The following is a 24,872-nucleotide window of genomic DNA, read 5'->3' on the forward strand; positions in this document are numbered from 1 at the left end:
CCGTTTATATCTAAATACGAAGGAATCACCAACAAGGTACGACTGATCACGTTCTCCATCTTTGTGGATTCGTTTTTTTTTTCTTCTTCTATTTTTATACAAACACGTTTCAACAGATTTACACATGGAGGGGAGAAGTGCGGGACTGTGAACGATCAAAAATCTCCTCGTCGCCTCCAAAATACTGTTTGCTCTGGAGCAGAAATGGCAACGTATGAAATCAATCATTGTCAGTGGCTACAATGATTACTAATATACACATTATGTCAAATAAATTAACATCTATGTACAATGTAAAACAAAAAGCAGCATGCAGGCAAGACAACGGAGCCTTTTTACAAAACTATCTGCTGTAGTGTTTGTGCTCTCTGACACAAGAGAGGCAATGCGTGCGTGTGTGTGTGTCATGTTTAATGTGTGTATAAAGTCATGCTGTGTGTTTAAACGGACAGACGCTCCATCCACGTTCTAAACTCTAAACAGATACGGCACAGTTTGACTTTCCAGCTTTTTCAAGTTCACATTAAGCTCATTGCACTCGGAGGCTTTTCAGCCTTTCAGCCACTGAGGAGGAGGAAAAACAGGAAAGAATCAGAAACAGGAGACATTTCTGTAATAAGTCGGTCTTGTAGCTCCCTGGGCTTTGTCTCATGACTAGTGGGTGGTGACACAGCATAGCCACGGGGAGGAAACCGCGGTAAAGTGAGCCGTCATTTGTGAGCCGCGGTCAAGCCAGCCGCCTCTTATCCGCCGCATAAATTTCCTTGCGCTTTTACACCAGTCTTTACGGTAGCTCTTTTCGCTTTATGTGCCGATTGAAAGCCTATACCCGCGCGCACGTGCACGCGCGCGCACACAAATTACAATGAAACAGCCCGATACAGTCAATACAATTATGGAAATGTCAGAAATTCATTAAAAATCATCCTGTCCCAGAGAAGTAATCTGTTGAAAGTTGGACCTCAACTACTCAGGATGATTTTTAATGAATTTTTGAAAATTGACATAATTCTATTGTATTAGAGTGAATAAATGTTTCCATTAATTTCTGAGGAATTCTACAGTAAATCTGGATGAAACTTGGCACACAGGTACAGTAGGTGTCCCAGAGGAGGGATGTGTTGAAAGTTGGACCTCAACTACTCAGGATGACTTTTAATGAATTTTTGAAAATTGACATAATTCTATTGTATTGGCTGACTGCATTGGATACAAGTACCCTTTAATTTCTGAGGAATTCTACAGTAAATCTGGATGAAACTTGGCACACAGGTACAGTAGGTGTCCCAGAGAAGTAATCTGTTGAAAGTTGGACATCAACTACTCAGGATGACTTTTAATGAATTTTTGAAATAAACATAATTGTAGTGTATTGACTGTATTGCACTGAATATGAGTTTACTGTGATTTCTGAGTAATATTACAGTAAATCTGGGTAAAACCTGGCCCAGAGGTAAAGTAGGTGTCCGAGAAGAGGATTGTGTTGAAAGCTTGGCATCAACTTTTAAGAATGATTTTTAATGAATTTTTGAATATGCAACCAGACTGTCACGATGGCTGTATTGGGCTGTTCCATTGTAATTTGTGTGCGCGAGTCTAGGCTTTCAATCAGGATATAAAGCGAAAAGGCGCTACCGTAAAGACTGGTGTAAAAGCGCAAGGAAATTTATGCGGCGGATAGGAGGCAGCTGGCTTGACCGCGGCTCACAAATGACGGCTCACTTTACCGCGGTGGGAGGAACAGCAGAGCGAGAGGGTCAAACACGCACGCATAGACGCCAGCGTTAAAGCGTCGCCATCGTTTCTCGGACAGCCAGGGGGCCTTTCACAGGAGAAGCTCGAAACTTAAACCAGTAGCTGGTAATAGCATTGGCCAGACACGTGGCGCACTTACTTCAAAATGTAACAGTAACAGCTGAGATAAGTGAAGCAACGCTTGAGCTCAAGTGTGTGTTACAGAAGCAAAGACACCTGATTGTTCTCGTGGCACGAAATTGTCACAGATCGTGGATAATGCGCATTATCCACGATCTGTGGATCTGACATGATCTGTAACCATGGTTACTGTTGTTACAGCCTTAGATGCGAAGGGCTCGAGTTTAAGCTCGGGAAGAGAGCGGGATCACAGAGGGCTTCTAGCATCATCCCAAGCAAGAGCGATTGCAGCAGAAAGAGCATCCGGTGTCAAATCTGCACCAAATCAAGCATGCAGATCCATCCGCTGCGGCGTCCCTCGGGAAATAAAGCCACATGAAGCCGAAAGCTTCATTGTTAAAGAGCTGAGAACGAGCTTATTAAGTGTTTGACCACTGCCAAGTCCCCTCATGGCCTTACATGCAGCCCAGTTTTGTTTTTGTTATTAATCATTATGGATTTTATTGCCCGAACGAAACGACCGTTTACCTGCAGCTGGATGGAAAACCAAATCTGGCAACACCGCCGTCAGTAATCACAGGAATTCTGTTATTTTGGATGGGAGGCGAAACATCTTCATCAACATAAAGAATCCCAGTCGCCTAATTTTCAACCATTACTCAAGACTAACATGGTCCGGAGAACCAATGCAATCATATTAAGACAAGATGCAAAGACATGATCCGGCACATCGGTTTTAAAACTGACGGGACTCACTGAGCTCAGTGAAATCTAAAAGTGCTCCACGGTTTACGTGGGCCGCGTTCCAGAGAGCAGGTTTAGTGAAAACTGGAGTGAAAACTCTGGATTTGATGTTTTAGAGACGGGATTAATCTAAACATCGGGTCAGTTACCGGGGCAACAGACTCTCTATAAGTAAACTGCTCACTGACAGATTTCCTTTAAACAACTTTTAAGGTTTTCTCATTCGTGCAGTCAGTCTTAAAGCACCAAGGGGAACAGAAGCTGGTCCATACAAACAGTCCAATCCCATTTATATGTTAGCTTGTTGTTTATGATGGCTAACGTGGCTGCTTTCATAATAAATCTGTCATCAGTGTAACAGCAGAGTCAGCGACCACGGCATACCACGGATTTATTGCCGGCTCTGCTCTATAGGATACATCCTTCTAGCTCTGTGGGCAGTCAGGAATCTGTCAGGTTGTCCATGAGATGCCCTGCACTGATGCCTGACAGTGCGCACTACTGTAGTAATCACTTTCATTAGCTTTCACGTTGGAGATGACAGGAAGATTTCAGCATCTTCAGCGACTTTCAGGTTCTGAAAGCATTTTAAAATAAGTTTGAGAATCAGGACACATCCGGAGTATCTGGATGAATTCAATTGAATTGAATTCAATAGATGTCTACAGATAATTTATTTTCTACTGTAATTGTGCCAAACTCAGATATATTTTGGTTGGATTCAGTTTAAGTAAAGAATGACTGAGTGGACAATGCTGACTTTGTTTTTCATTTACTTTTATGCTAAATGCCGTAGCCCACAGTCAAACCCATTATTGGCTGATGAGCGCTGCACTGATCACGGCTTAGTTTCCTCACACTCAGAGTTGATTTGAAGCAACTCCGATCAGCTTGTTCTGGAGCCGAAAACTTAGAATTTGTTGAACCTGCTTTCTGGAACAGGACCGAGCTGATCAGCTGTACCTCTGCTTATGTTACTGTGATCTCCAGCCTGCAAACTTCAATCTGCTTTTAAACGTTTGGTTTTTATATCAGTTGGCAGGCTTGTTAAAGGAAGCTACCCCAGCCACAGTCACATTCACAAAAAATAAAACTTTGGTAATTAATGTAAAGAAAAGCAACGCATGTACATTTGCTGCAGTTAACAGGGCACGTTCACGCACTAATTAGAGGTCGGGGATAACCGAGGGTCCTAACTCTGAGCTCGTTAAAAATGTGGCACAAGTTCAACCATGAAAAACATTCCAAACATTATAAAACACATCGACAATCAGATGCTCCAACTAGTCTGACTAGTATAAACAACAATGTAAAAGGACTTAACAACTACAACAGAGTCATAATGCACATCAAATATTACAAAGGAACTTCACAGACTTAGAAATGTTTGAATCAAAATTTCCCTTTTTGTGTACAAGTACAAGATTTTGTGTAATAAATGCACTTTTCCTGCAAGTGCCTCCAGGGTTGTGATTGCACACTGATGTTATTACAACTAAAAAAATATTAAAAATTAAAAAAAAAAACAAGGAGAGAGAGAGATGGTGTATAAAAAGAATCAACAAGCTGAAACCAGTTGATTTGTTCTGATATGCTGTGATATGCGTGTAGAGTCCTTCCTCAGGTTTGTGTTTGTTAGTCTTTTGATTGGCTTTGTCTTCTCCCTGTTGATCCTAGTGTAGGTGTGCAAACAGTCGTCGGTAGCCTATTTTATGCAGCGTCTTCTAAACAAATTCAGGAAATAAAAGAAGAATCTACAGAAAAGTAAACAACAGATATTAAAAAAAGTCCGTTTAAAAAACAGAAGAGGATAATCCCCGGGCAGTGCGGTCTTATCTCGCCGGTTATGTGCAGAAGGTTTCCCTTGATGTCTGTCCATCTGTCTGACTGTGTGGCTGTTTGTCTGGGTGGCATTAGCTCTCTCCTCACCTGCAGCGATATTATACTATACTTGTGCTTCAGCGGGTCTATCTCTGTGTGTGTTTCTACATTATAGGTGTGTGTGTGTTGTTTCCATACTTATAAAGACCAACTGTACTTACAAGGACGTAAAGATGAGGTAAGTTTCCCAGAGGTGAGGACAGTGACTGATGGTCCTCACTGCTTTAAAGGTTTCGAGACTGAAGGGTAGGCCTGCGCGTTAACACTACGAGGGAGGAGCTTTGAGGTCAGGCGTCAGCGAACGAGGTCTTTATAAGTACAGTGTCGTAAAGTGTGTGTTTGTGTGCGTGCGTGTGCCGATGTTGTGGACTCAGCTGAAGGCCTCATCGTCAGTATCTTCAATTAGCACCTTGGTGTCCTTCTTCGATCTGAAATAAAGACGATTAAAAAAAGAAAATCAGACGTTATCTGACAAAACCGAGACTTCATTTCACGTTGCGTTACTTATACATTACTAACTATTTAAAACAACTGCATGGACTGCTTTTTCATGCACTCAGTTCAGTATTGTCTTCACACAAGTCCAGACACTATGTGGGCAGCAGCACCGGGCCACCTGCAGGAGCCATGCAAACCATGCCATGAAGCTCCCGGTGCACAGTTACTGTGCTGATGTTAATGGAGGTTTGTGTAACACTGTGTAACACTTTGTGACTTTAATTCAGACAAAGGCATATACAGCATTTTACAAATTTATCAGACCACCTGTCATAAAAACAAGAAAACACATGTCACAGTAATATTTTTTAAATCATATTTTACTTCTCTGAGAAGTTGGAAATTAATCAAGAATGACACTCAGCCGCTAAAACTACTTTTGTGTTCAGGAATGAAAGTAAATCAGTGTCATTTTACATATTCATAAAAAAAGTTTTTTGTAAAACAGCAATAATTATATTTTAGCATTAAAATGTAAAATTTCTGCACATACGATTGGATTTTTGGTATCTCTTCATAGCTCAAACACCAGGATGTGGGAAAAGTTCAGTTCAGATCCTGGGTTTCCTTGATTGCTCAACATAAGGGACCTCAGCTGTACAGCCTCTAATGCAACATCTGGATACTTCCTCTACTGAAGGAACAACTGTTTTTTTCGATTTCAAATGGGTGTAGTATCTTTGAACACATTTAATTAATGAAAAAATGTTCAGTGTGACAGTTTTATAATCTCCAGGAGCAACGACGAGGAATGTGTAATCCTTCCATATCTGATGTTTAATAGAAGTATAACTTCTTTCATCTACAGTAATACCAGCTCTGCACTCGTCTTCAAAGTGAAATAAAAGTGCACGATGTCTGGCACACACGTGGTTTCTTACTGTGAGGTGGACAGCAGGGGGCGTCGGAGCGACAGGCTGTGGGACCTCTTCCAGGTCTTCTTGCCCGAGCGGTTCCGGACTCCGTCCTCCTGGTCCATCATCTGTTCCAGCAGCGTCTGGTCGTCAGCGTTGAGCGGCGCCACAGAGATATCCCGGACCGCACGAAACTCACCGCAGTTGTTCAGGTGCTCGTTCTCCAGACGGAAGAAGTTCCACACAAAGCGCCTGCAGTGAGGAAGGTGAGGAGGACGACACGAGTCACCGTGGGTGCTCTGCGAAGCTCGTCGTAAGGAACAAACTTTGTTCAGACCCACCTGAAGACCTCAAGAGGAGCCAGCATGGTGGCCAAGATGTCGCCCACAGAGTTGATCTTGGTCGTTGTGATCAGAGAAATCTGGATCGTCCAAGCAAAACGCAGGATCACATCTTCCACAATAGCACAGTAGTAGTAGGCCTGGACACAGAGCAGACGGGGTTAGTGTCTGTTTGGGTGGGACGGGCACGGGGATTAAACCAGACGCTACCTTATGTGGATAAACGATTTCTTCCCTGAGGAAGATGTTTTCGCCAGCTCCACGATCAAACAGACCCCAGTCCATACGCAGATCCCAGATCAGTGTGTACAGGGAGCTGATGATTGAAGACACAATCAGAAGGTAGAAGAAGGTGTTGGCGTCTGCGTGACTTTGCTCTGAAAGAAAACACACGAACACAACTTGTGTCAGAGGCTTGCATTCAAGAACTCCTCTGGTTTTAGCTGCAGTAAAGAGAAATGCAACAGCATCAGCACACTCAGAGCAGGGTCGCAACTTTTCTATTATCACTTTTACCACTAGAGGGAGCCCTCCTGCCACGAGTAGACCAGCATTGATTGATTGAACAGATACCCTTAGAGAGCTATAACACTTCAGTGTTCACTTTTCATTATGCCTGCACTAAAATCTACACACTTGCAGCCCACAGCATAAAAACAGAGTGTGAAAAGGTGTTAAGGCTCGGTAAAGTAACCAGACTGTTTTTCATTGTCTTTAATCGGAACAGTTTCATATGCAAATAATCAGCGCCAGTTAGAGCGCCACCTAGTGGGAACAGGAAAGATCAAGTTTTGTCCTCTTCACAGGTTCATTACATGCACCCCAAAGGTCGTCTGCATTAACTTCAGGCCCTGGTGATGCCTTACTGTGAAAATTGTGAGTTTTTATTTAAGACCACGCCCTGTTGGCATGGTGATTCACCATTAACGGGTAAGCTGCAGATGAGGAGCTGGGAAAGCTTCAAAAGTCACGCCTCGAACGCGATGAAGGCTGTCATGTTTCATTGGTTTTTTCCCTGGGTGTGGGAAAATAGCTCTATAGCGCCACCTGTTTAAATAGTGGTTTTAGGGACTCCTGAAAATGTACATAGCATGTCTGTTTGCACTTTTTATGGGTCATTTGTGTCAGAGGTCAAGGGGAGCCGTGACACTGTCATGAAAACTTTAAATGTACTTATGTGGTACATGTAGTTTCGACTTTCGCTGCCATGAGGCCAGGTCTCTATTGGAAATGAAATGTTTAATCTCAATGAGATTTTTTACCTGGATAAATAAAGGACCAACATTTGCCTAGGTTCCTGCAGAGACGGGCACCTACTGGTCAGAGACAGACCCACAGAGGTCTTTGGGCTGTGCCTGAGAGAACTCATGCAGACACATGGCACTTTTAACCTTCACACACTCACACTCGGATGGATACAGCAAAGAGCACTTATGGGATGCAGCATCCTACCCAAGGATACTTCCCCATGTAGGTTGGAGGGTTGAACCAGTGACTTTTTACTAAAGGAAGCCGAGACCTTCTTGCTGTAAGGTGATAATGCTAAATAAAACAGGACCTGATGTTATGACAGTAGATTTTATTTCTCTAAAAAACAAAAGTAAGTCCTAAACCCCCCTCCCCTCCTCACTCTGCCTTCTGAGACATGAATGAAGGATTAATCGTGATAATTATTATTAGTTCAAGTGCTCTCAGCTGTGGGCTGTACAACAATCTGCAGTTAGTTTACAGCTGATTGATGTACTGCGTAATGTCACAGTGTTTTTATAGCTGTGCTCAGCAGCGCCCGCGTGTCTCTGTGGGAGCCGTGCGGATGTGATTTCCTTGTTCCTCAGTGGGCGCCGATGTATAAATCAGCACCCGATGGCCTTTCACATCGACTCGCACAGACGGCAGCCACCAGGCAGAGATCGGGCTCGCTCTCATTTGTCATAGTCACTGTTCTACGTGCCTCCAGCCTACGAGACGCCAGGGATCAGAGCCGGGACAACAGAGAATTACTGCTGTTCTGTTAGCCGCTGCCTCCATTGTGCTGTTTGCTGCATCAGCTGAGCGACGGGATGGAACCGGTCCCTACGGCCACACCGAGGTCTCCCAGCTGTAGATTAGACTTAGTCCCAGACAACAGACTCTTTTCACTGGAGAATATCCACCGATGTGATTTCCTTTAGCTTTAACGTACTGAGGTATTTAATCCTCCACTCGCTGATGCTGTCTTTCCACAAGGATGGGTCACTGTTGGGCCATTAGGAGGTCAACCATGGTGGGATGGGCATTGATTGAACTGGTCAGGATGGGCTAACGGTGCTTACTGGCTCCTGTCACACACACTCAACCTCTATTTTCTTTTCAAACACACACACTGTTGTTGTCTTGGCCAGTCGTGCTGATAAAGACAGAGCACATCTTTTGCAACAGGTCAACAGGACTTGAAAACAACAAGAATGGCTGCTGTTGAATTATTTTTCAGCTTTTCCTTTTCACTGAATCCAGCACTCGTCCTCACAGCGCGGTTTGTTCTTCATTCTCTTACTTTAGTTCATTTTCACTTTGTGTCCCATGTTTTTGGCTTAGTTAGCAGTTACAAACACAAACACGTATGAGGGAATTTTTGATGCAGGCCAAGAATTCCACACCGAGCGAACTGTGAGGGCGTGAAACATGAAGGTAGGCAGAAGGTTAACGTGGAAGTAGACAGCTCCCCCCACACTTCCACGGCGCTGTCACAAAGGCCAGATGACCTTAGATATTGAAACACCATCCAATTCTTCATCTTTCAGTTATTCCCTTTTGGAGCTTCCCACCCCGTCCGTTGCGAGGATGCACACCAACCCTCCTCTTTTCCTCCTGCCTGATGCATCCAGAATCATATTTCTCTGTCGTGTCCTCGCCTCCCTCTGGTGTCCTTACTTTCGTGCTACTTGCTGTTCTTCCAACACACAGAGCAACGTCTGGTGTCTGACAGTCCACAGCATCATAATTATACAGGTCATACATTTATTTCATAATAAAGGTGAAAGCAAATAACTTTGCAAACAGCGTATCATCAGCGTTTAAATGGTTGGATATTGTTCCACCTGAAACACTTGACTACATTAGCTGGTTATCACCTTACATGTGTTTTCAGTGGGGCTGATTTCCCCTTTGGTTTTACTATTAAGAGCCACTGTCATTTATTGCAGCCCTCACTTGTCCAGCATCACCAGGAAGAAGCTTAAAAAGACGAATAGAAACCCAAAAGTACTGGTGCAAAGAGATAACATGATATTTAAAATTAGAGAAAAGTCCAACAATTCAGATATTTTTTTTCTTTAATACCTCATTAATGATCTGATTTATCTTGTGCCCTGCTGGAGAGACTTGCAGCCTCACTTTATGAATAAACCATGTAAATGTCATTCGATCAGCTACAACAGCACAATGCAAAGGGTTAATGCATAAGTACAAACAGCCTAATACTTCTGTAGTATTATAGTATTACATGATAACAAATACAGCCCCAGCGTCAGTTTTAGGTGCTTTTAGTTTGAATATTTTATAGACATTTTCTGATAATGCCTTTGTGTTCAAAGCAGGGTTTAAACGCTATTTTTACCCTGTTGTCTCAGTGCTTTCAGATAAATCAAGGATCTGAGTGTTTATTCAGCTCAGACTTCTTCCAACCTAATATGATACCTACAGCTTTATTTGAATTATTTTACCTGTTAGCTCCATCTCAACATGTGCACTTTATCAGATTTCCACCTTGTATCTGAATCGAGATGTGCTTCACTGATAATAACAAGAGTCTGCTTTTGGGGTTTGCAGGGGTGAATCAGAGTTCAAACAGATGGCGAGAGAGACTCAAAGCAGAGCTTTTATCTGTTTTCAGTAAACGTGAGTACGTGTTTGACTAGAGCTGTGTCGGTGTGTGTGCTGTGATTCCTGTCCTGATAATGAACGAGGGGTCAGTGCATGAAATTAAGTTGTAAAAGCTGTCAGTTCAGCCTCATCTCTATTCCAGCAGAGTCCAGCAGGCATGCGTTCAGCCCGGGGCTGGTAATTACACTCCTCTCCTCTCCTCCATTACTTCCGGTTTGATATCTTTTAAATATTAGTATCTCCTCCCTTTCATGTCCTCACTTGCCCCTGCTGCACCCTTGCTTTCTCTCCAACCTCTTCGCATTAAATTTCCCATTTTACTTTCCTCTCAGCGGCTATCGCTTCTAAATTTAGGGATTCTTCTCTACAGCCGTCTCAGTCCGTTTCCACCCGTCACCACCACAGTTAACCTCACACAGACCAGCAGGAGTCGTGTTCCTCAAGGTTATTTTAGATGTTTTACAGGATTTGGTGTTACAGATGGAGGGATCTCTTTAAAACCATGCCTGCAGTGACTCTACACTGCACTTTGTGGTTTACCTTTAACATCACATTTTCCCGTCTCCCTGCTAGCACAAGGCTGCGTTTCTCTTTCTGCCCGTCAAACATCGTTTTCTTCTGCCTTTGCCTTCCCAAAGGCAGAAGAAAAGATAGATCCCAAGAATTTAAATTAGCATTAGGCCTGCAGCTCCTCTGCATCTCAAACAGTGATAAGTCTCAGGCTGCTGTACATAAAGCAGATTCCGTATTGATCCCGAGAAAAGCAGCTGCTTTACTGTCAGGCCTCAGTGCAGCTACACAGTTTGGGAACTCTGCCTACACCAGGAAATCCTCCAGCATCTCTCAGGTTACAGGCCTCAGAGCCTCTGCTGAGATTACAGTTTCATGACAATGTCCAATCAGCTGCTCGCAGCAGTGAGCTGAGCGTTTCCTCTGAGGGGAGAAATCTGCTCAGTTTTGCTGAATCACATTAAAAAATATGATTCAACACACACAGATTACTTAATTTCCACTTTGGCCCATACAGACCACAGAGGAGACTGTGCCTCTTAATTTTACAGATTTTGATCAGCAAATGGAAGCACGAGCCAATGGACACCACTCAGTCCTCTATGGAGAATCCTGTGATTTATTTCCTTCCTTTTGCTTCCCGGAGGTCTGTGTGGGCAGTTCCAGGAATCGGCAAGGTGATGTGGCAGCGAGGTCACAATGGAAGCGTTAGTGATGAAGGTGACACATCCACTCGCAGGCGCTGGGACCTTTGCCAGATCCCGACTGACACTCCAGACAGCTTTTACAGCCGGACCGAGCGGTGTGAACATGATACCAACCTGCTGTCTTTGCTGTCAGGTCTGCTGGGCGATGCAGGCAGACTTGGCACCGTCCTGTCCGCAGTAAGGCTCCAGCGAATATCAGCGCTAAAGGCTCCTTCGTACATCGACTCTGTATTTTTAGTGTGTCTGAGGCTCTTATTGCTTCTTTACCAGATTTGGATTCAGGTTATTCTGATATTGGCAGCCGCATTCAGCCATCAAAGCCTATTTATGTAGGAAATACTCAAACGATCTCCTCAACAGGCAGTTTCCTCAACCATTTATTCAACGTCCGTGTCTGTGTCTGTGGAGCCGTCTTCCCACCCTCCTCCTTCACTTAACCAGCGATCAGCCTTGGCCTCCATTATCATGCTGGATGAAAGACAGCTTCATACAGAATAACACATGAAGGGAGGCCATTAGTCTAAGGGTACACAGGCTTCAGACCAGAGGAGGAAGGAGGATATGGTTTAATGGACGCCTTTCCTACTGAGATGGAAGAAAAAAAAGAAAAAGAGGTCTGTCTCTCCTTCTGGTTCCTCCAGTATCACTGACGGTCAGCTTGGGAAGCAAATGCACTGATTTAAATTTAAATCGAAGAGAAAAAAGCCAAACCGAGAAATAGCATTTAATGATTTAAAAGGTTGCAGATGAAGTTTCCTTGCTGGCATTTTGCTGGAAAATAAATATATCGGCGAGCAAAATGCCAGCAAGGGTTTAAATAGAAAAGCAGCTTTGAAAGGAGACGTGTGAACAAATATCTGCGATGCAGACGGGAAATGCAAAGCTGCGTGCTAAAGAGATGCTTTTACTGCCCGAGCGTCTCTGAACATGAATTCCTTTGTGATTTGGCTTCTGAATCAGAATAATTTTAATCATTTCAGGGTAATTACGAAGCTGTTACGGAGAGAGTGACTCGACTATTAATGCTCTTTTTTTACATCCAACCTGCTCGTAATTTCAAATCTCTGCCTTTTCTTTTTAAATCCTCGACTTTCACCGATCTGCTGCCTCTCCTCTGTCTGACCTCCTGAACCGAGAGCAGAGCCTTGCTTACATACAGCTGTGTTTGACAGACCTCTCCCATTCTCTTTATAAAGCTCCAGGCATGGAAACCAAGGCCAGCTTCTAGCATTTGCGCTCAAGGTCACCTCAGCTCTTTGAGTACACACAGCTCCACACAAAAGGCATTTTAGCCTTTTGTGTGGAGCTGACATGTTCCTGTAATACACGAAACACACGGAAACTGTCGACTCTTCAGCTCGAGACTGACCGTGTCTGCGTTGGGTTCCTCTTTGATTCGAAGCACTGCAAATGACATAAGCTGTTATATAACGTCTGCCCAGCTGATACCTCAGCGTACACGTGCTTATCAGTCCCGTCTCCTACCTTCGTGTGTGGCGTAGAGGGCGGCAAAGGTGACAACAAAGAAGGTGGTAGAATATTTCCCAGCGTTCACCAGGTGCGGGAAGGCCCTCTTTGTGTCACGGTAACGCCTCAAGCACTGGATGAAACGCAGCCAAGCAGGCAGACACTGGATGATGGCACGGAGACCGTAGGAGTAGCTGTGGCACATGAAGTCTCGGGAACCTACAACAATATAAAACAGAGCACTGTTCACTCCAGTGTGTGTGTGATCAGGGAAAAATGCACTCGTCCTCACAGCGCGGTTTGAATTATGTTAAAATGCTCTTCATAGACTACAGCTCTGCATTTAACACCATAATTCCCTCCACACTCACCACCAAGCTGGAGCATCTGGGACTCAGCTCATCTATGTGTCTGTGGATCTCCAACTTCCTAACTGGCAGACCACAGGCAGTAAGGATGGGCGGACATGTCTCAGCCTCCACCACTCTCAGCACTGGAGCCCCCCAGGGGTGTGTTCTGAGCCCCCTGCTGTACTCTTTGTACACATATGACTGTGTGGCCACTACCAGCTCCACCACCATCATCAAGTTTGCTGACGACACCGTCGTGGTGGGCCTGATCTCTGATAACAACGAGACGGCCTACCTGAAGGAGATTAGGAATCTGGAGAACTGGTGCCAGAGGAACAACCTCCTTCTAAACGTCAGTAAGACAAAGGAGCTGATAGTGGACTTCAGCACTAAGCAGGAGAGGAACTACCAGACCCCCGTCATCAACGAGTGCCCAGTGGAGAGAGTGGACAGCTTCAAATACCTCGGAGTTCACATCACACAGGACCTGTCATGGTCCTGTCACATCAACACCGTGGTGAAAAAGGCCCGACAGCGTCTCTACCACCTCAGACGCTTGAGAGACTTCCAACTGCCCTCCAAGGTGCTCAGGAACTTTTACTCGTGCACCATAGAGAGCATCCTGGCGGGAAACATCTTAACCTGGTTCGGGAACAGCACCATGCAGGACAGACGAGCTCTACAGAGGGTTGTGCGGTCAGCTGAGCGCACCATCCGCTCCGAGCTCCCTGACCTGCACTCAATCTACAGCAGGCGGTGCTGGACCAAGGCCAGGAAGATCGTGAAGGACCTCAGCCATCCCAACAACAGACTGTTCTCTCTGCTGAGGTCAGGAAAGCGATTCCGCTCCCTGAAGACCAACACAGAGAGACTGAGGAGGAGCTTCTTCCCGCAGGCGATACGGTCTCTCAATCACACCACCACACAGTACTGACCCACACATATGGTTCTTACACACACACTGGACTTTCTGGACATTGTTTTCACTTCATTACTTAAATCACGCTGCTGTTATTGTGTATATATTTATTTATATTTCTTCATACATTCTTATATAGTTCTATATTGTGTATTTTGTTGTACAGTTATTTTATTTTCAACTTTAATTTATATATTTTATCTTATTCTTTCCCAGTTAAATTTACCCTTCATTCTAATTTGTGTTGTACAGTTATTTCATTTTTAACCTTAATTTATATTTTATTCCTTCCTAGTTAAATTTACCCTTTTTAATTTTTCATATTTATTTCCTATCTTATTCATAGCCTTTTCCTTTTTTGTTCTCTTTAGGTCACGAGCAGTCGTCGCAGTCGTCCAAGCATTTCACTGCATATCGTACTGTGTATGACTGTGTACGTGACAAATAAAATTTGAATTTGAATTTTGAATTTGAATTTGTTTTTATGTTTCTACTGTGCATGCTTTTCCAGTAAACAAAAGCAGAGCATAACGCCTCACCTCCAAAGTCGGGTAACAGGCCCTTGCTGTTGCTCCACTGCAGCTCGAAGATGTAGAAGCAGAAGAGATACTCCAGGTCCATGAGAGTAAACACCAGAGAGTTGAGCTGATCAGCCAGCCAGAAGTCTGCAAACTCCACCCGGTGAAACGGCGCGGTGAAAACACGAAACTGAAGAATGAAAAGACGGATGGTGAAAACAGAAAATGTGCAACAAAAACCTGAAAAATGCTTCTTGCGTTTCAGAAAACGCCCCAGCTGACCTCCCTGCAACAAACCTTACCTGGGACGTCATGCTGCAATTACCCCGAGTCTGCGGTTCATCACTGAGACTGAATTAGCCAACAAATTATTTGCATGCAAATCCTGCAGTACTTTACGAGGGAAGTGCAAAGCCGAGGGAGACACCTAACGCAGTGGGATAAAGCCTCCGGTCTACCTTATCAGCACGCCACAGGACGCTCTAATGAGTCATGCTTTTGTGCCTGTGCACATGAATTTGTGTATTTGCGTGCCACTAATTATTAGTGAACACAAAGACATGAAAGGAGCTGGCTGTGCTCTGCAGCCTGCTTCTACGGGCGTGTTATTTGGGATATGACTTTGGCAGGGGTTCAGTTATTGACCACGCTTTGTAAAATGATACAACCCTGCTCGACTTTTTCCATTTAACCCCCCCCCCCCCGCGGCTACATCTGACATTCAGGAGCGAATGCACACACCCTCCCTAACCCCACATACTCTTTATTCCCTACAAATGTCACACAGTATTGATATCTTTTGTTTTTGCACATATTAGCTGATTTCTTTTAACCCGTCAGTCAAAGTCAGTATCGATCGAGTGGCCATCTCACTCATATCCACTCCGTGTGTTGTTGTCTAAAGGCTAAGCCTGCTGCACTCATGGTAACGTCTTCATTTCTTGAGCAAACACTTGTAATTCAGCTGCTAGCTCTGCAATTTGTCCTGTAATGAAATCTTATACTGTTTGTCATCAGAGGCAACACGCACACCTGACATGGATACATGTGATCTCATTACTAGTAAGAAAACACACTGTTTACTCCAATGAAACAATAATCCAACACTTCATATCTACTCTAATTCTATGCTGCCATCATGAGTGTGCAGGACCAATCAAGAGTGAGACTGACTGTGAAGCCCAATCAGAGGAGGAGGGCTGAGGACTGCGGGGAGCTGCGAAAGAAGGGACACGAATACGAGCAGGGGGTCTTCTGCTGATGCTGGGGGACAGGTGGGGAGAAGGAGGGGGGATGAGGGGCTGAAGGAGAAGTGGAAGAAGAGGAGGAGGGAAAGGAGGAGCTCGGGGCATCAACATACTGATAGATCTATGCCTGTAATGATTGCACAGTCACAGCCTCCACCTCCCCAGAGACAAGCTGCATTCTATTATCCCTCACCCCCTGCCCTCTTTGTCACCACACACACACACACACACACACACACACACACACACACACACACACACCCTCTCTCCTGAAGGCCCCTATCACAGCTTAGACAAAGGACAGAGTAACACGCTTTGTAAACATGAGGTTTGAGATGGATATCTGAATTGTGTGAGATAGAGACGCATGCACACATGTGCGCAGACACATTTAAATCGCAGGTTAATAAAATAGAAAATGCTAGAACAGCAGACACAGCTCAGAAATTAATTTCTAATCGGTTTTCCTTTGTTTTTATTTTAAATCTTTGTTGCGTTAGGATAATAATGCCAAAATAACACAGGAACAAAATTAATTACACCTCGTGCTTGCTAGTGTATGTTCTCTACATGTTCTCACTGGTGTTTATTGAAAGTATAGAATATTTTTTCTCTTCAGGACTTAAAACGTCTGCGTAATAAACCTTCTGTTTGCCACGGTTGTGTCTTTCTCTCCGACACTGCAAAGTGACAGCGTTCATTCCTCAGCACACACACAGAGCAGGGATCTTACACCATCTCATCGTGTGTGCACTGGGTTCATGTTGTTAAAGCAGTCCGTATCAGCTGCTGTGTCACAGCTGTAAACATCTGTTACTGGACTTGCAGGAACCCTGACTGTTGGGATCATGCATCCACTTTGAATTACAGACTTTTCAGCAAAATACCCAGTGACTCAAGACACAACTCCCTTTAGCAAGTAAGGTAGGTGGTATCTTACTATAATACACCAAATCTCTGTCTGCCTGTGCATTTGTTTCTTTGTCTGCAAACTCCTCCTACGCAGTCAGGAGTGAAGCAACCAAACACTGCTCAGAAAAATTGGAAAAATATGTGGCAATGTGTTAGGAATGAAAGGAAGCCACATTATTTGATGGAAAAGAAAATCTACTGTGGGCTGAATTCAAGACAACCCAAAAATCTAAGTGAAAACTGACGAGGCAGGTTTGCCGAGTTTGGTCAGATTTCAGCCCCCGTGTACTTTTATGCATGTCTGACAATGTCAGGACATGATGGTGACCTGATCACTGAGATCCTGGGCAGTTTGAGCTGGGAGCATTGGATGGATGGAAACACAATGTCCCTGAGGTGATCTATTGGATTTAAGTCGAGAGAGCGTGGGGCCAGTCAATGGCATCAGTTCCTTCGTTCTCCAGGAGCTGCCTGGATGTTGTGCCCCGGGAGGAACCCAGGAGCCACTGCACCAGCGCAGGGTCTGACGATGGGTCCAAGGATTTCATCCCGATACCTGACAGCAGTCCATGTGCCTAATGCTGGCAGCAGTGACATTCACCCCAGCTAAAGGCAAACTTACAGCAAAGCAGGAAAAACTGTCTGAGGCGCCCACCTGTACGATCGTTCCTGTGCAGGCGGCTGTCTCATTGGTGCCCCTCTTATTAACAACCTCTGCTACTTAAGTGGCTAGATCAATGCCCACAGGTTTAATTGACTTGATGCTAAACTCTGATTTTTACTTTAGCTTTTTTTGAGCTGTATATAGTGATGTCATCACAGACCCTGGCAACCACTTAGCAACCGGGAGCTGTTTTTTGCCTTTCTAAACCTACAACACCTTATGAAAGCAGTCTATCACTTTAGTTTCCTGACAATAGCATCTCATTTATTTCCACAAAATTTGGATTGTACCTGCCCACAAACCACCTAGAAACGGGCTAAAATGACCCTTTCAGGCACGTCATCTCTCACCTCTATTTTGTTTACTTTTCTCATTGTGATTAAGCACATCAGTGTGCAATACTCTAGCATGGGCGTGGACTATTTACTATACATTAAAGGAGCATTTCCAGTAAACGAGTTAACCGACCAGCAATTTGAGGAGCCAGAAACGTGATTTGTAGTAGCAGGTCTTGAAGGGGTTGATGAGGAAGAGCACCATGAAGCCATAAAGGATGAGAGGGTTGGCCTGCATGGGGATGTAAGTGTACTGCGAGTAGAGACAGGAGAGGATGCTGAGACACCACAACACGCCCAGGAAACCAGCAATCTGCAGCACAGGAAGGAAAAAATGGCTTTAAAAGAAAGCTCCTTTGACACACGATCACCATTAACCCAAAAATCAGAATAACGAGTGAAAAGAGGTTCTGCTTTCAGTTCTGGGTTACCAACAAAACCCCGTGGACATCTAAAGGTAGTGCTTCTACGGAATCAAATCTTATTTTACATGATAATCTGTTCCTTGAATCATAATTACCCAGCTAAACAACCATGTTTACTCAGGCTAAACACTTTATGAATCCATGATTGCCACTCAGAGATTTGAGCAATTTTCCAGGATCTTCTATAAGACGAGACGTCTTTTTTCTCACCTCAAACAGGTGTTGGTGCGAGAGGTTGTTTCGTGGATTGATCTCAAAGATGAGGACGTGGTTGACTCCAGCCTGTCTCCATCCATAGGTGTTGATGCCCAACAGGAAGAGGAACTGGATCAACAGGAAACCGCCCCGATAGATCCGCACCATAGGCCAGACGTTCTCAGAGCGGAAGAACACGGCACCTAAACAAACCGCAGCATGTTTACTGCTTTATGAAGATGAACTATGACGCCGGTGAAAACAGTAACTTAGACTTACCAGTGATAACGAAGCAGATGGCAAGAATGATGAAGAAGCCACAGTAGAGACCCACGCGAAAGGTCGTCCAGGCCAAAGCAGGCTGAACCAGGCAGACAGGAATAAACCGGATTAACGTGACGACTCACACGAACACGTCCAAAGACGCTTTAGACAAAACGTCATGCAGCAATGAGTCACAGACTCTAAACCAATTTCATTCCTTTTACCTGCTCGTAAGCATAAATATATTTATCACACACACAGGAGACATGGAGAGCTCACATGTTACACACTTTAAGCCAGACATGACAGTAATTAATGCAGGAGCAAAAGATGCATTGGAGAGCCTTGTTTTTCTCCTGAATGATATCCCGTCTGTTCAACAGAGTCGAGGCACTTATAAAATCAATACTGAAGGCTCCGATGGTTTCCTTTGTCTTTCTCTCAATCTTTCTCACCCCGCTGGCTTTATTTCTCTTTCTTTTAAAAACTGGAATGTTTTGCTTTTAATTGTATTTTTTTATAGTTAGATAAATGCAAAAATATTGCATGCTGGGATATTCTTCAGCAAGCATTTCAACATTTGTTCTTCAAGAGGTGACATCTGCAACAGTACAATTACAGAACAGGGGAGGTATGAGAAGCACATTCACTAGCAACTTTTGACTTAAGTAATGAAGCTTCTATCCAAGTTCAATAAAGATGATCTTTAATCACTGATTGACCTGCTTACCTTGAAATTCAGGCTGTTAGTCTATTCTTCACATCCACAAACTCAACACTGACATTATTACTCTGGTTTGATTATTTTCTTGCCCCATCTTCAGTCTCGGTTCTGTAAATATCAATGATCTTCTGCCACTTGGACTCTCGTTCGTGCTACCCTCTTCCACCTGTCCTAACCTCCAACTTCACCTTCAGCATCTACACTCTGGGGATCCTGTTCTAATCACTATTGTTGCTGGGACTCTGCTATGATGGTTCATTGGAGTCTAATTGCCAAAGAGCTCAGAAAATCAAATCCCTTAAGTCAATAAATAATGTTCAGTTTTTCTAAATGATCTCTCTTTATTGAACTGCCTTAATTATTTAAGACTAGACTCAACAGGGTCTGGAAACATTCCTCAGAGATCCTGGTCTATATTGACAGTTGATGCATATTTGCCGTCTATATCCAGCTCTATCACATTCCAAAGGTGCTCTGATGGACTGAGATCCAGTGACTGTGGAGGCCATGAAGATGAGGACACTGCAGTCATAAAGGGATGGACATGGCCAGCAAGAATACTCAGGTAGGCTGGAGCTACCATGATGGCCACTTGGTGCTAAAGAAGATAGTATCCCCCACACTATTACACCACCAGCACCAGCCTGAACTGTGGATGCAAGCATGGCTCCATCCTTTCACGTCTGCTTGCATCCTGTCCAGCAGTGCCAGTCTTGTCTGGTTGTGGTGAGCCTGTGTGAACTGTAACCTTACGCTGTAGCCATCTGCTTCGAGGTTTGGCATGTGTGCTCAGAGATGCTCTTCTGCACAACTTGGTTGTGTTATTGTTGCCTTCAGCCTGTCAGCTCAAAGCAGTCTGGCTATTCTCCTCCGATTTCTAACATCAACAAGGCATTTTAGCCCAGATATTATCTGCAGTATATCAGATCATTCTCTGTAAACTCTACACGTGGCTGTGCAGGAAAATCCCAGCAGATCAGCAATTTTGGAAATACTCAGCCGAGCCTGTCTGGTACAAACAACTACGCCATGTTCAGAGTGACTTCATTCACCTTTGTTCCTCTATTCACCTGTTCATATAGCTGATTATGTATGAACAGGTGTGTTTCCAGTGTAATCAGCTGTGATTCTGACCTGAGCTGCCCCCAGAGGAGGAACTCTCAGCCTCTTCATGGCCCTTTGACGATCGCCTCCCTCCAGCTCTGTGGTCACCAGGGTCTGGATACAAAAACAACCATTCGTTTCAGACATGTTCGTTTTTTCTACACACGTCTGACATGTAGTAAAGTCCACGTGTGGCAGGCAGGCACCTCCGTCTCAGTAATGAGCTGTGTGATCTTCTTGCAGGTGTAGAAAGGTGCCACCTCCACATGAGCCACACGCCAGTCTGCCCCGCGGGAAGTATCCAGGATCTTGTCATGTTTCTTCAGGATCTTACGGAAACCAGTGAAGTTCAGGTTCTGTGGGAGACAAGAAGAAACCAGCAGCTACAGACCACACCAGACTGGAAAGAGACTGGAAAGGATATGTAGTCTGATCAAACGACTGCAGGTGACATAAAGTGATCTGAGTGTGTAGATGCACTAAAAACCTGGTAGTTCTGAAGCAGGATGAGGCTGAGGTAGAACTCGCTGAAGGCTAGCTTCAGGTCTTTGATGTTGTGGTGTTTGCAGCGCTCCTCCTGCGACAGGTGGAACCTGGTCTTGCGTTTCCGCAGACCGGGCGAAGCATTGCTCTCTCGCTGAGCGTCCAGTGAAGACTGCAGCTCGTTCTGCAGCGTCGCAAATCGTCTCTGGGCCTCGGCAAGCTTCTCTGCAGAAGGACAATGAAAGGATGTCACATACATCTTACATACTGTGCTGTGGACACACACACACGTTTACACACGTTTACACTTGCACAGCACAACTTCCAGTTTTATCTACTGTTAAGCGTGTTGATTGTTATTATAGCCACTGTGTATTTGCACATATTATAATGAATATTATACATTTTAGAGGATGTGTAGAGTAATACAAAAATAATAAAGGTCCTAATAAGCCCAGCGGAGCTGTTAAAAAACAAGTTGTTGGTTTGCTTGGACTTTTATTTTGGAAATTTTAATATTATTCCTGCATTTGCGTAAAATTAGAGCCTTTACTTTGGTCATTTGCTGCTTAACCTCGATATTGTTAAAATGCAAAAAACTGCTGCAGCAAATAACAATAAAAATGATTCTTTATTTCTGCTTGTTCCAGGAAGCAGAAGCATGGAGACTCTTAGGCTGACCTGTGAATGCTGCTGACTGAGGAACCATTATCTGGGTCAGAGATAGGTTAATACAGCCAGAGAGACAGAATGAGAGAGGAGGGGTAATCACACGCTGCTTGGACAGCAACCTGCATTTCATTAACTTCTCCTGCAGTTCAACTCACTTTTCCAACAAGCAGCTCTCATTTTCCTCCTGCTCTTTGTTTAAATGGTGAATGACTGGTTCTTATACGCCGCTTTGTCTGCTTTCTGTCTCACGTCCACAGCACGTCGAATGCATCGTGAGCAACTCGGGGTTCAGCAACTTGCTCAAGGACACTTGGGATGCAGACCGGAGAACCCAGGGAACCACCAGCCTTGTGATTAGCAGATGACCTGCTCTATATGCTGAACCACAGCCACCCGAAACAGGTCAGAATAACTAATCATTTGGGCCTGCTCTGATGTGAACCGGTGTTTGGTGTCCTCCCAAACCTACACCTACACGGTTCTTTTCAAAGCCACCTACTCTCTGTAGCAGGCCAACAAGACCTGCAGCCCCCTCTTTTTCCCTTTTCTTTGCTGTTTCCTGCTCCGTTCACATGGTAGTATTTCTTGTTTGTGTGCAAACATACATTTTCCTGCATCCGGCTGGTTTGTGGAACAACCTGTTTCAAAAAAAGAATAACTAATCATTAATAAATGAAGCCAGTTTCTTCTCATTTAACTTCCTGTTTTCTTCATTTTCTTCAATGTATTTGAATAAAACTCTTTTTCAAACTGAAAATAGAAGTAAAGCTAACATCTGTTTATCATTGTTTGCACGTAGATGGCAGCTTAGTGGCCTGCTTTCCATTACATCCTCATGCTCGTCAATCCAAAAGTAGAATGACACAATTTCTTTGTCGACATAAACAATGTTTTCAGGGTATATTACTACAACCCTGAGTATTTCTTTTTCTACACAAGAGTGGAACCCGCCCGACAAAGATTTTTCCTCTTTATGCTATTCGATGTCACATCGATGCCTCGTGGGAAAGCAAAAACTTTGCTTCGACATCCAAACTCGCAGTAATCCCTCAACAGGCACAGAAGCATACGAACCAATGCTCCACTTAATGCTCGTGAGAAAGTCAGACTGCCTTGAGGTCAAGAGTGCAGCGTCACATCAGAAGATGTGGCTGGACAGTTCATCTGTGTGGGGCTAATGAAGCTGAAAGAGACAGGTGTTGGTTGGTTTAGGTTTCAGCGGCGTTGTCTTTACTGTGGTGGTGTTTTCAAACACCTTTTGTTCTTTCTCAGCTTCCAGAAAGTGACAGGGTGAAATCCTATCAGCCTAAAACAGCATTTCTTCATTTCTTTTTGTTGTGTATTTAATCCACGATGATGAAAGTGTTGTTGTCCAACAGATTGGATTCTAGCGCTTTGCAGCAGGATGGCTGTGAGAGGTCAGGGACCCCTTTCAGAGGGAGAAAGCTCAGTCGAGGCAAGTGTCTTATGTAAAGTCAGCACGCAATTTATCTCCATCTCTGCTTTAAACACACACACACACACACACACACACACACACACACACACACACACACAGCTCTGTAATTTCTTGCTCCCTCCTCCTGTGTGTGGAAGATAAGCAGGAGATGTTGATGTTTTCATGCACAGCTTTAACCGACCTCGGAGCTGCTGAGGACTCACTGACTCACTGTTGTAACCCTGATGTGACTCATGTCACATGCCACACTGAGACGAATGACACCGAAATGACTGTTTTCTTCTGTTATTCGTTATTCATAGTCCTTCACTGACAGACAATAACATGCAATTTTTGTTTTTTTTTAAAGGCACTATTGATCTAAATATTGATAGTGTCAGTACCAACGCTGGTATTAGTATATGGGCGTACTAGCGTGATGGGATCGATACTTTCTATCCTCTAAGTTTAGTTCGCAGCCCACTCAGTTTTATTAAATGATTCTTTTTTTCTCGTTTAATGAGAAAAAAGACCTCAGACTTGCACTATGAAAAATGTCTGTTTTATTTATAGGTGACATCACATCTAAACAACAGAACTGAACCCAAACAGCAGTTTAAGTTTCAAAATTTGTAGCGTTTTCTCTCATTATTGTAGAAAGTAAAAATCACGATGGTTGGTGGTCATTTAAATATGTTGATGATGATTTCTCTCATCAAACCGTGCCACCGCGCTCTCCTCTATAAGCTGCCTTTGTAAGGAAAGAGCGTTGGTAACAGCAACGCTCTGAGAAAAATCAAGACATTCAAAGTTGGTTCAGCTTCATGGTAACGAGGTCCAAAGTGATTTATACCACGTCTGTTTGCTGCTCTCGCCATCAGTCTGCCAGAAACACCCCATCATTACGAGCTGGGACAATCTTCCCGGTCAGCCTTGGCCGGCCGTTGACCCAGCAAGTCTGCAGTTTCATTAACGGCCTCCAGGGGAAGCACGGTCTGCTGTTAGATAACATCACTTCACTCAGAGCTGGAGCTCAGGACCTTCTGGTACCAGAATACCAGAATATATTATGGCTTCCATCTCATGTTACACAGTACACACATTCCCCGCTTCACTCCCTGAAATACACACAGGCAGGCCTGCTCTGAAACGCGACTCTCGCTGGCCATGTCTGAACTCAGCACAGAGTAAATAAACAGTGTGAATTATGCAAAAATGCTAAGAAGTAAATGAGGATACAGCTGATAGGAGTCTTTACATATTTACATGCAATATGTGATTATAGAAGACAGGTTAAAGCATTGATTTGTGATTAGTTCCAGAGCTCGTTCAAAGATGGAAGTATTGTTTTTAAATGAAGTTAAGGTGATATTGCTTAACATTGATTTTTCTAAATTTGCCAGCTGAATAGTAACCATGAAATTTCTGAGACGACCTCTTGTAATCGACTTGATTTAATATAATCTCCGCCAATTATTGTCTCGAGAGTAAGTGAAGTAAATAAATACCTGAATAGAAAGTATTGATTTTCAGAAGCTCCTTCTCACAGGTCTGGAAAAACCTCTCCTCAAACTTAGCGTAGTATCTCTTCACCGTGTCTTCATCTGTGACTGTTAAAAGAAAGAAAGAAACGATGGTTATTAGCAGTGGTGAGTGTGTTTACTGCAGCATTCAGCTAAATTAGCAGGTTATCATTTGTGGGACTCCCACTCCACTCGTGTACACAAATCCACAGCTGCCAAAGCAATTAGAGCAAAAATGTGAAAAATGTAACAACTTTGTGTTTTGTTTGTTTCAGTGTTACTACAGTGGACTAAAGGGACATGCAATAGCTGCCATCTATGTTTATCAGTGACTGGGTGATTTAGCCAACTGGCTAATCCT

At 44.0% G+C, this 24,872-nt stretch overlaps 1 protein-coding gene across 2 annotated transcripts in view; it reads right to left on the reverse strand.

The window, feature by feature from the left end:
* Window positions 1-4,003: 4,003 nt before the first annotated feature.
* xpr1a (xenotropic and polytropic retrovirus receptor 1a) overlaps window positions 4,004-24,872 on the reverse strand; it is a 70,265-nt gene continuing 49,396 nt past the window's right edge. The window contains exons 3-15 of one of the 2 annotated variants that reach the window (XM_085448903.1): window positions 24,497-24,598; window positions 20,883-21,103; window positions 20,602-20,751; window positions 20,426-20,509; window positions 18,583-18,664; window positions 18,319-18,506; window positions 17,817-17,996; window positions 14,547-14,715; window positions 12,757-12,957; window positions 6,404-6,570; window positions 6,194-6,333; window positions 5,880-6,104; window positions 4,004-4,928 (exon numbers count right to left, since the gene is read on the reverse strand). In XM_085448903.1, coding sequence (XP_085305029.1) covers window positions 4,871-4,928; window positions 5,880-6,104; window positions 6,194-6,333; window positions 6,404-6,570; window positions 12,757-12,957; window positions 14,547-14,715; window positions 17,817-17,996; window positions 18,319-18,506; window positions 18,583-18,664; window positions 20,426-20,509; window positions 20,602-20,751; window positions 20,883-21,103; window positions 24,497-24,598 — 1,967 coding nt within the window. In that variant the 3' untranslated portion in view covers window positions 4,004-4,870. Of the gene's footprint in view, window positions 4,929-5,867; window positions 6,105-6,193; window positions 6,334-6,403; window positions 6,571-12,756; window positions 12,958-14,546; window positions 14,716-17,816; window positions 17,997-18,318; window positions 18,507-18,582; window positions 18,665-20,425; window positions 20,510-20,601; window positions 20,752-20,882; window positions 21,104-24,496; window positions 24,599-24,872 lie in introns of both variants that reach the window. The other variant, XM_085448904.1, reaches the window with a different exon arrangement.

This window comes from Copadichromis virginalis, linkage group LG23, assembly GCF_057382275.1.
Source record: "Copadichromis virginalis isolate Kocher_CV1m ecotype Utaka linkage group LG23, C_Virginalis_male_GT1.1, whole genome shotgun sequence".
NCBI classification, from domain to species: domain Eukaryota; kingdom Metazoa; phylum Chordata; class Actinopteri; order Cichliformes; family Cichlidae; genus Copadichromis; species Copadichromis virginalis.